The sequence below is a fragment of the Excalfactoria chinensis genome, chromosome 4 (assembly GCF_039878825.1).
Source record: "Excalfactoria chinensis isolate bCotChi1 chromosome 4, bCotChi1.hap2, whole genome shotgun sequence".
NCBI lineage: Eukaryota > Metazoa > Chordata > Aves > Galliformes > Phasianidae > Excalfactoria > Excalfactoria chinensis.
In genome coordinates this window covers 50,934,299-50,946,135 of record NC_092828.1, presented here as the reverse complement: position 1 = coordinate 50,946,135, position 11,837 = coordinate 50,934,299, and the positions used below count along the sequence as shown (strand labels likewise).

Sequence of the window (11,837 nt, the reverse complement as noted above, 5' to 3'; positions counted from 1 at the left end):
TTTCAGGAAGGTTATTTACCTTGCATTAGGATTTTTGGAAGGATGTCTTTTTAATATAGCACAGGAAGCATCCAGCCACCAGTACGGCCTTTTAATTTCCTGTTTAAAACGTCAGAGGACTAAAAAATTTACAGACAGTTGATGGGCTAACGTGTGTACAGAAAACACCATTTGGGTTAGTCAGCATGTTATCGTTTTCACCCTTAGCACTTGAGTGCCTAAAGCAGTTCATTTCTTCAACTAATATAAATGAGCCAATATTTACGCAGTATGCCAGTATGGCATCACCTCCACCATAAGCTTAGAACCTGTGTGTGAAAGCAGTTCCCTTCAGGAAATAAGAATCCAAAGATTCACGGTTGTAAATTCATGCCGAGAGCCGTTTCCTAGCTTTATTCGATGGAGAAGCCTGACTGATGCAGGGAGTGAATGGAAGCCATACTTGCAGGAGCCACCTCGCCACCAGCGCCCGCTGCTGCCACACTCCAAGCCCAACCCTGCGTCTTGGCCCCATCTCCCCTGGCGACGAGGAGACGGTCTCGGGGGCGCAGTCCCGTGCCGGGAGTGCCCCGCCGACCGCCGGGGGCAGCCAAGAGCGCTCTGCCCGGCCCAGCGCGGCGGCAGCGGAAATGGCGGCGCCCCACGGCCGCCTCCACCCCTCGGGCGCGTCACGGCGCTGCGCACGCCGGGCTGCCGCGTCTCCCACCGCGCCTCCTTTCCTCCCTTTCCCTCCTCCCTCCCGCCGGACCGAGGCTCCTCCCTGCGCTACCCACGGCACGGCACCCGGCGGCGGCAGCTTCGTCCGCATCGAGCATCAGCGGGCACCGCGCGGCTTCGCCCTCCTTCCTTCCCTTTATCCGTCCTCCCGCGGCCATGGAGCTGCCCGAGAGCCAGTGCAAGAAAGCGAAGCTGAGCAACAGGATGCCGAACTGGGTGAGCGGGCGGGCAGGTGGGCGTGCGGAGGAGAGGAGGGGGACGGGGCCAAGGCTCCGAGGTGATGTGGCGGCCGGGCTGGTGGCTGCCCTGCCCCGCAGCGGGAGGGATGGAGAGAGCCGTGCGCCACCCGGCACCGTTACCGGAGCGGCCGCGCTCTCCCTCAGTCGGCATCGCCGTGGTCCCTCTCCGGAGTGCACCGTCCTGCCCTGGGGAGCCTGGGCTGCCTGTGGGGAAGGGCTGGGGGCTTCATCCCTGCCGCCTTCTCTGCCAGCACGCTTCTTCCAGCGATGAGGCAGAAGGCAGAGAAGGCGATGCACAATGTGGGCATTCACACAGCTGGGGTGGCCAGGACTGAGGTTCTTTGTATGCTGGGTGTTCTGTGGAAAACTGTCGAGACAGGGCTTAGAAAAAAACTTAACCAAAGCCTTCATTCTTGTCCACAAGGAGGGGGGAATATTGGTTTACAGCGCAGACCAGAATGAAGCTATTTAGCAGGCACATTGCAGGCCTTCACTGGGCACATTTGATACTTCTGGTGATGCAAGACTAGTAAGAGAAGAAAAAAAAACAAAAAAGGGAAATAAGTGGATGATTATTTTCAAAGCATGCTGAGCTGAATCGGACGAGAGATAACGTCCCAAAGTTATTTGGTACGGTAGCAGCATTGCGGAGCTGCTGTTGATGCTTGCTATGAGCAGAGCAGGCCACAGCTTTCTTACCAAAAGAATAAGAAAACTCCATCGCTGTCCCTGAAAAAATGGGGAAGCTGTTTTTGTACCGTGAGCGGTTCAGTAGGTGCTGTGCCATTCCAGCCCTCCTCTGCCGTGTGCAAGTTCCAACTTGTTTATGTAACAGAGTAATGGCTAAATTCCATTCTTTCAGCTTCTGTGAGGAAAAGTTAAAATCGAGTATTATCAGGAGTGAAATGAATCCTTGCTGGGAGGAAGCAACAAAAGTATGTTCTGAAGTTACACGACATCATTTAGTTTGCCCTAAGCAGAACTGTGATGGATTTACTCAAACCTGGGGGATTGTATTGGAAGAAGCTAATTAACATTAGCTGTTTGCTGAGTTCGTTGAATGTCACCCAGGGCCAGAAGATACGTGGCAGGCAAGGAGAGGAAGTCTTCCGCCTCTTCCTTTTTCATCAGAAGGCCTCAGCTGAAGTACTCCCTTAAATCCAATATGCTTTGCTGGAAAAAAATAATCCTGATTCACGCGCTCTGCAAATATTCAAATCTCCTGCCACTTCTGGCTGTGTTTGTTCCTCAGAAAGTGAGATCATGGTAGCCTCTGATGTCCCTGTGGGACCGGCACCTCTTACGAGAGCAGGCAGAGCTGTGTCGTCCTGGCTTTATCTGGGCATCTGGTGCTTTTTGGGATGCCCCTCCATCTGGATAAGCCTCTGTGTGTGTTTGTGAGCTTGCCAAGCCTACCTCTGAGCACAGCATGCTCAGTGTTACAAAGCTGCGCACAACACAGTACAATGTCAGTATTTGCAGCTGTCTCGGTTGGAAAATTTGTGTAACACTTTCCTTAGCACAGATTCAAGTCCTGAGGTGTTAGGAATTAGGAATCTCCTGCATTTCTTTCTGGCTGAGGCATTTCTCCTGTTAGAACTTCATTTTGATCAGTTCCTTCTGCCAGCTAACGACTTGGTTCAACACTGGTGAATGAGCTGCTGCTGGTGGTCACAACAGCTGACGAGTAAAGATAAACTCCTTGTTTGTTATCTGGTTGTCACAGAGTTGCTTATATCCACAGTGCTTTAGAATGTTCTGCTTGCTTTCTGTCACAGTGATTTTTGAAACCAGCACAGCATTAGGACGCCTGACAACAGCAGCCTTGTGTGAGTCTAGTTTGTGTAGGTGGCAGGGGCGCGTGGTTTAGCTAATTGGGTGGCGATGTGCTAGGCTGCTTAGGTACATACTACATCAGCATCACTGTAGTGAAACGTGTTCCAGCGAGCAGGTATCAGGATAAAAGTAAGATTTTTTTGCTGTAAGTCTTAGTGGGAGAAAATGTAATAATGCTGTAGGCTATGGCAGAATATGGATTAGTGCTTTAGAAGTTTCTTTACAATGGTAAAAATCTTAGCGTTTGGCTGTCACGTCTAGACTCAGCCTTCATTCCAAAGCACAGATTTTCAAACCTGAATTTGAGAAGGTAGTTTCAGAAGTCATTCTTGGCAGATCTTCTAACCAGCAGCTTTTCAAACCTCATCTGAAGAGATGAGCAGACAGACTCTCAGCTGTAGCCCATTTGTCGCAGTGCATGTAATATTACATTTTTCTAAGTTGTTTCTGTGCAGGCAGAGAAGATGGGAAATGTTCTGTTTAAGTTGCTGTTTGGCTATTGAAGAGAAGAGGTCGGAAGGAGAAAGAAATAAACCATTTGAGTATAAGTGCCATATAAATGTATTGTTATCCCTGTCTTACGAGGGATGAGTGGTGAACAAGTAAGCACATGACCTAGAAAATGTCTGGAGTGGTTGGGAAGTGGGGAAGGCGTTGAAGATAAAACTGTACTGGGGTGAGGGTGGTGGATGTGTTTGCTGTTGTTAGCTTGTGGAAATTTTTACCGTAGGGTATTCACACTGTGTTCTTAATGGAGTTAGTCCAAACTTCTGGTAGCTGACTGTCTGGAGTTGGTGCTGTAGCTTGGAAAATCTATACTTGCCATTGGAAGCTTTGCTTCTTAGCCCAGAGGACTTGCTTTGTGAAAAGATCAGGTTTGCTGAGAGATGGCTGTTGAAGCACGATGGAACTTTTTATTTTAACTCTCCTTCATTCTTTTTTCATCTTTAATGTGAAAATATGAGCTTGGGACAGCACTCATGAGAAACTAACTGGCATAGTGAGGGAAGAAAGGGAAAGGATATGTCAGGCTTCTTGTCTGACACTACAGAGTAACAGGGGGACTGAAGAACTATTGTAATTTAACCCGGTGAACAGGGACTGTTTTTAAAAGCAGTACATAAGCACTTGATATGTAACATGGGGAGAAATAATTTTACGGGCAAATCAGGAGATGAAATTCCCAATGGGTGTGGGGGAGAAAGAAAAGAGGTAAGTAGGCCTTAGAGATTGATGCCCTTTTTCTTTAGTTTCTTTCAAAAAACAAACCAAAACAACCAAAGCAAAACCCAAACTGTTTAGTATATCTTTTCAGTAAAGATTATTATAAGGACTGTAATTCGGCTAAGAGGTTTAAATTGGCTTTTTTTTTTTTTTTTTTTTTTTAAGAATAAAAGTTCTTTCTCATAACATCGAGCTTTTCTGTTACTCATTTTAATATGCTTCATTTCCTTTAACGTCGATTATAGGGTTCTCTAAGGTTAGCAGTGTTTTGCTAGAGGATAAAATGAAATGATTGCTCTTTATTTCTGCTGTCGTTTTGGATGACTATTAAATTTCACTAATCAATACTCATCAAATTTTAAGTAGAGGAATTTGAAGACTTGGAAAGTAACTTAAGAGCACAACCAATGTCAGCCACTGATTTCTGCTCCTAAGTACTCTTCTGTGCCACAGCAGTGTTTGTAGTAACTGTGTGTGTCAGTAATTAATTGTCAATGGTCAATTGTTCAGCTTTTGCTGGTAAGTGTTGGTAGTGGTCAACCTAGTGGGAAAGTAGATGCAATTAGGAAACATAACTATTTTTGTCAGCAAAAAGAATAACTTGATAGATTTTAACTCTCCAATGTGCTTCCATAGGAAGCTCTTCTCTGTTGGAAGTTAAGGAGGGTTTTGCCACTGAGCTGCCTAGTTGGTGTACATGTGTGTGAACCCATCCTGCTGGGAATGGCTGTGTCTCTGAATGCACGCAACCTATTTGGGCATTTTAGTTTTCAGATGCCTGCTTCGGTGGTATTAAAGCAAGAGTATTTTTGTCCCACCACTGAGCTTGCTGGCTGTTCTACTGCACATGTGTGCCTTTTTGTTTTAGCAATCTTTTGGCCTTTTCATTGCAGCAATTTGTCATATTTGCTATCTAATTCCTTACATGATGCCTTTTCTTGTATTTTCTTTTTAAACTTATGTCCTTATAATTTTCCAAATGACCTCTGCCTGCTTCTTCAGGGTTTTGTAGGTTTTGTAAGTGTAGGGCTGGTAAAATACCTGGATCAGTTTTGCTGCTCCTTTGCTAGCCCTTGCGTAATTTACTTAATACAGACTGGAAGGAGTCTTGTTGAGTGGCAAACTTGGCCTCCAAAGTATTTGTGCTGATAATTGAGTCCATGATATGAGTTGAAAGCAAAGTGTGGGTGTGTTTTTTTGTTTTTTTTTTAATATATATATATATATATTTTGAAGGGTGAGAGATTTTTATGGAAATTCTTTATTTTTGGAAATTATTTAAGTACAGATAACAAAGCAGTTGTGTTAGGCAAACCCAGTTACCTCAAGTTTGAAACTGGAGGAAATAACAAATGTTATTTGCTATGAATATCTACTGCAGCTCTACTGAGACAATGGCAGGGGAGCTGTGTTTTGAGACTGTACAATGTGGTAGAGCTTGAATTGATGAGAATGTTCCTAGAAATGTGTTAATTTGGACTGATGTGTGTGTTCATTGTCCACAGTGTATCTTTCCTTTTAACTCAAGGCCAAGTCCTTAAGCAGTTCTCATCATTTTAGGTTCCACAGTATGCGTCTACTCAGAGCACTCTGATTTTAGTTAGTGTATTGTTGTTTCTATTGCAAGCAGAAAGACTTGTTGACTTTTTTTGACTTTGCCTTTTGGTTTTAGTTGGCTTTATTGCACTGACTTTATGTGCAAAACGATTTTGAAGGTAGGAGATAATTTGTTTGAAGATAACACAATTGGCAAATAGAATGTTGTTCTACACCTGTGCAGGTGGTGGTTTCTTACGGATTGTCTTCCTCTAATTTTAGGTGCTGACTGTCACTGCTGAGTTACAGAGTTGTTTTATTTAAAAATCCGAACATCTGTTCCTACCCTGACTTTCTGTCTTTGTCAGCAATGAGCCCAGCTGTGCAGGGACACATACAACCATTCAAATAAATATGATCCTGTTACGTTCTAATAATAAGCTAAATTTTGAAAAGCTGTTCTAAAGAACGATGCAACAGTATTTCTTGAAGTCATAAGTAGTATTTCTGTTAACTCTGGTTTGTGATGGCTCTAAAACTATGAACAGCTCTCTGCTAGTACTCCATAGATTAATATCCTACCTCATTTTCTTTTATTTTTTTCCATTAAATGTCATCTTTTCCCGCTAGCATTGATATAATGATGGAAGAGAAGATAACGCAAATGTTTTGCAATATGTTTGTAAGCAAGAGAAGTCAAAACAGCATTACATGAGCAAGTAGTCCCACCCTCAGCATTTTCTTGAAGCTTTTGTTTCTCACTGTTAGGTTGTATGTACTGGGTATGGTTATCTAAGATCTCGATCTTATATGAGCAGAGTTCTTGTAACCAGGTACCAGCAAAGCTCAAGGGAATGCCGAGGCTGATTTTCCTGTTCCCTTGGCTTACGTTAAGTAAGGAGAACATTGTCAACATTGCCATCTTGTGTAAGATGATGCAGCAGCTCAATGTGACGACTAGATAGTTTTAAGAAAGTCTTCAACCAGATTTGTTATGAGAGAATTTTGTCAGAAAATCAACTTTGTAAGTAAGTTCTTTAAAAAATCATTCAGAAATACTGTTGGATATAGACTCAGAATATACAGTAACTGTCTCAGTAGGTCAGTCTGAAAGTAAGGTCTCCTATTTATTTCCATGTCAACTACAACAGACTGAACTGAGTAACACTAGGTAGAGCAAATTTCAGGTACAAAAACACTGTTTTTCAACATAGTCACCACCATTAGCTATACATTTTCACCAGCAATGAAGAAGAGTGTGTATGCACTGCTTGTAAAAATTTGCATGGCTAAGTGGAATGTGGCTTGTCTGTCACGTCACTGTTGCCACTGCTGAAATGCCTATCTGTGCTCACATCCAGTGTTTGGTCTCCATAAACATTCAGCAAGTGATGAATGTCAGTGGATGCCATTTTTTCCCCATGGAACGATTCAGCTCCACACCTTTGCTTCATACACACTCCCATGTCAGATACCATTCTGTCAGATTGCCCCTTTGCTGCCATACCACCAACATCCATCTCCGACATCCTGGGGCAGTGTAGTAAAATAGGAGGCTTTACCTTCAAAGCAGCCCTCATAATTTTGGAGACTTAAGATCTGGGTAAAGGCATTGTGGTTCAGAGATGTGACTGCTGAACTGAAAGGTGGATCGCATGCATAGTTTGCAGTGAAAATGTGAATTTTTGTGAGTTAAAAGTGAGCTAATGTTTGTTTATGACAGGAACCTTAATTGATGTGAGAGGAATCCACTTGATCTTCTTAGATTTAAATGACTTGTGTAGGATTCAAATACAGCAGTTCATCTCTCTTCGGTTAGTTTTCTTAATAAAGTCTCATTTGAAAACAATAATTGATGAACCTGATAACCCCATGTTTCAGATAAGGAGCACAAAGTACATGGTTTTCTGTGGGTGACTTCTATAACTTCCTTCCATCCTTTGAATTACTGCAGCATAAGGATTAAGTATTGTTTTTACTTCCACTGGCAGGTCTCTAAGTATTTCATTGTGCCTCTGAATAAGAGTTAATATGCTGTGCCAGCTTACCTTTTTAAAAGTTAAAGATCTAATCAACTATTATTTCTACAGGGAATGCAGAGGGCAACCAATGTTACCTACCAAGCTCATCATGTCAGCCGAAATAAGAGAGGCCAAGTGGTAGGAACAAGAAGTGGTTTCCGTGGATGCACAGTCTGGTTAACAGGTACTTTTATGGAATTCTAAGGCTCCTTGTGTTTTGTTTTAATTTTTCTCCCGAAAAGCTGTTTAGCTGTATCTCCTTTTTTCATCCAGTGTTGAATGTGGCATCCGAATCCTTGATGCAATTGTATTATTATTTTTAGGCTGACTGTCAAGAAATTGCTTTGGAACAGTAACTTGAGAATCCATCTTGTTTGGTGCTCTAGGAACGTTAAGTTTACTTAGCCTTGTCCTTTGCTTAATTCTAGTTCTTGGACCATGTTGGTACCTCCTGTGATTTATTTATATATTTTTAAAATCCATTCTAGCTCATCCTACTTCCCATTTCACCTATTAATATATGATACTTTGTTTTTTTTGTATTTTATTTTTAGGAGTTTATGTTGCTTAATCACTTCTGTAAAGATTTCCTCTCTTTATGTTCTTCTTGTCTTTTTGGGTTGAAATAGCACTTTAATGTAAACTTTTGCTTATTAATGGACATTGCATGTTGATGCAATGAATATGGTAGCTATTTTAGCATAGTCTTTTTCCAGTGAATTGTATTGATTGTAAAAAGAAAGGGGAAGTGAATTCTGGGAGATGGCTTTGTTTTGGAAGCATCACTTATTTCTCTGAAGCATTAACAGACTAACAGGTTGCTGTTTCTTAAGTTTTTTTCTGTGTATGTGGTATCTAACTCAGTGCTGTTACTCTGCAAGGGGTGTGGTATGGTCCCTTTCTGTTGACTGAAATTTACTTGATTGCGAGATCTTTCTTTTCTGATGTAAATGTGACAAATCCTCAACTTTATTTCGGGTTTCTGAGTTTAGTTTGCTCAGGTAGAAACAACTGCCAGCAACTGGGAAATAGGTACTACCTCTAGCTGTCAAGGCCAAACTCTTGCTTTCAAGCAGCATGCTTAACTTTGTGTCTTATTCTCCCAAATTCTGTTGTCTGTATTAGCCATTAAGCTTTTATTGCGGGTAAGTATCTTCAATGGCCAAAAGCATGCATTGTTGCTGTCACTTTAATGGGCTTTTCATACCAGCGGTGTACATGCACTGCAATTTGCCCTAATTTGTTTCTGTGCTTGTGACACATAATGATATTTAATATTTTAGGTCTATCTGGTGCTGGGAAGACCACAGTTAGCATGGCCCTGGAGGAGTATTTAGTATGCCATGGCATTCCATGCTATACTTTGGATGGTGACAATATTCGCCAAGGCCTTAATAAGAATCTGGGTTTCACACCAGAAGACAGAGAAGAAAATGTCCGTCGGATTGCTGAGGTTGCTAAACTGTTTGCAGATGCTGGTTTGGTGTGCATCACAAGTTTCATCTCTCCTTATGCTCAGGTAAATGTGAAAACCTTCTAGATATTGTGAAGAAAGCAAAATGCAAAATGTCACTCAGAATTTGAGTCCTAGGAGCTCCTCACTGAGCTTAGCCAGGATGAAATGCTTCCTCCTTTTCCTCTAAAATGGCATTTTTACTTTCTAGAGACAATGACTCCATTCATTAGCACTAAACTAAAACATAAAAAAATTTAGATTACTCCTAAAACTGGAACAGTTCTTCAGTTTCCTAGGCAGAATTATTAATTTAGCATTAGGAATAAAAGCAAAAGATATTACAAGACATTGACCAAAATTACAGTATTTTATTGATCACTTAAATCCTCAGTTTAACTGTTTTTTAAAAGCAGCTCTTCCTTCAGTGAATTGATGGTGTGAGCCCTATTTTACCAAGTTAATTAAAAGGTGTGTGATTACTCTTAGTTCTTCTTTAGTTCAACAGGACATTAGCTAATGCTGCAAAATAGCTTAAATCCTTGTTCACGTTGCTTTCTGAAGACTTTTTGTTACATATGAGAAAAGGATGGCAGAGACAAGTAGAATGCATGAATGCAAAGTGTCCTGAAGAACAACCCAATGGCTGTAGCTCAGCTATGTAGCATGAGAAGATGTTATTTCTTCGGTCATAGTGAAGATCAAGCAATTCTTTTGATAATGACTCGTGGAACTGGAGATCCTGCAGTAGGACTTAATATGGCTATTTTTTTTCACATTATTAGGATGGTTTTAATACATTTTTGGAAGGTTCTTTTTGTTATTTTATTGAATTCTCCACGTATGAAATTCACCAGTTGTTTCAGTTATCAGTAAGCCATGCAAATAGAATATTTGGAGTGTGCAGTCTGTCCAATAAGTGAATATACAGAAATCTGGTGACCTGGAGAGAAGGATGATCTTAACAGGAGCTGCAGGTAATATGTGCTCTGTCTTTGCTATTTGTAGTAGATACAGCTCTCAGGAATTTTTAGCACTGGAACAGGTAAAGAAAATTATGTAAATGTTATGTAAAGTGAAGTTCAAAAGCAGAAAGGCAATACAGATATTATATGGGTGCAATCTTTCAGTATTTCTTTTCCCATTCTCTTTTAGGATCGTAATAATGCTAGACGAATTCATGAAGGGGCCAGCTTGCCTTTTTTTGAAGTATTTGTGGATGCTCCCTTGCATGTTTGCGAACAAAGAGATGTTAAGGGATTGTATAAGAAAGCCAGAGCTGGAGAAATTAAAGGTGAACCTAGATATAGTTTCATCCTTCCTACATAAGTGACATGTTGTGATTGGACTACACGTAAGTGACCACGCTGAAGTCTGTGAATGTGAATGTGAAGCAGAAACAGGTGAACTGGGGATGGGATTGAGCAGGAAACCGGGATCAATTTCTAGGTGGGAGAGCTGAATGCATTAAATGCACAAAACAGTAACGGGGCAAAAATGTCTATCCTCACATAGAAAGCATAATCTGCTCCAAGTTTTCATTTACAGACTGTCAGAATTAAAGATTAGTCTGTCTTCTTTTTGTGTTCATTGACTAGTTAAAAAAAGAGCCTGATTGCCTCCTTAAGTCTATAAAAAAATAGTAGTAGTAAGAATTACTGTCTTTCAAAAAGTAAAGTGTAGTCACCATCTCTCTGTAAAGACTCTTCACTGAGAATGTATCTGAAGAAAATAACTTCTATTTTGGAGTTAGGGTTTTGTACTAGTGCCCATGAATATGATTTTATGTCCCTCAGATTCAAAGACTGCTTTGCCACTGGACCTGATTTTTATTTTTTGGCTTCTTGTTCATACATGGTTAGTTAGAATCTCTTGTTTCAAAGCAAATTCCTAAGAGGTGTTGCAAGTCGTTTACGTGGTCTGTGAAAACAGTCCTTACAACCACAAGGGTCTGACTAGCTATCTTAAAATGGGTATGTTAATTGCAAACTAATACAATAGATGATTGAATTCCCTATTCTTCAAGGTATTGCTTGCATGAATTTAAATGCATACTTGTTGAAAATCAGACTTTTGTTTTTTTAAGAAGACCCTAAGGCCTAAAAAAAGTAAAAAAAAATTCACATCTAGTAATGACAGATAGTTGATGAATGTGTTGAAGTGTGCGGTTCTTTTGTGCTACGTTTTTTATTCACAGTACAAATTGAATGTCAGCAATCATACAATTTTCCTGCTGCAGAATGCTGAATTTCTGATGCAGTCGTGGTGGGGATTAGTAAATGGCTCAATAAAGGAAAAGGCAGTTGATTTCCCCATGAAATCTTTTCTTAATAAACTTAAAACTTTGTGCTCTTTGCTGGCTTGTGTCAAGGACACTGCTTCATGAATAGTGTTAAAATGCAGACATCTTTTTTTAAGAGATCATTTAAGATCTTTGTCTCCTGTTCTGTAGGCTTTACTGGGATCGACTCTGAGTATGAAAAACCAGAAGCGCCAGAGCTTGTGCTGAAAACCGATTCCTGTGATGTGAATGATTGTGTACAACAAGTTGTGGAACTTCTTCAAGAGAGGGTGAGCAGCAATGCAGGTGTATCTTAGTAACTTTTTCAAAGCATGAGGTCTGAATGCGCATGCTGGAAAATGCAGATAGAATTTTTGAGATAGACTTCCACAGTTTTAAATTCTAACTTTTAAAATCATTGTGCAATGTTTCCTTTTTCTGTCCTAAGCCTTGCAACAACAGTGATCATCAAGTGAAATAAGCTCTGGAGAAGTAGAAAATTATATTCATTGCCATATATACAAAATGTA

At 41.0% G+C, this 11,837-nt stretch overlaps 1 protein-coding gene across 1 annotated transcript in view; it reads left to right on the top strand.

The window, feature by feature from the left end:
- The first annotated feature begins 610 nt into the window (after positions 1-610).
- Positions 611-11,837, top strand: part of PAPSS1 (3'-phosphoadenosine 5'-phosphosulfate synthase 1) — a 31,998-nt gene continuing 20,771 nt past the window's right edge. Inside the window, exons 1-5 of the mRNA XM_072334585.1 lie at positions 611-933; positions 7,643-7,757; positions 8,857-9,092; positions 10,182-10,320; positions 11,479-11,597. Coding sequence (XP_072190686.1) covers positions 874-933; positions 7,643-7,757; positions 8,857-9,092; positions 10,182-10,320; positions 11,479-11,597 — 669 coding nt within the window. The 5' untranslated portion in view covers positions 611-873. The remainder of the gene's footprint in view (positions 934-7,642; positions 7,758-8,856; positions 9,093-10,181; positions 10,321-11,478; positions 11,598-11,837) is intronic.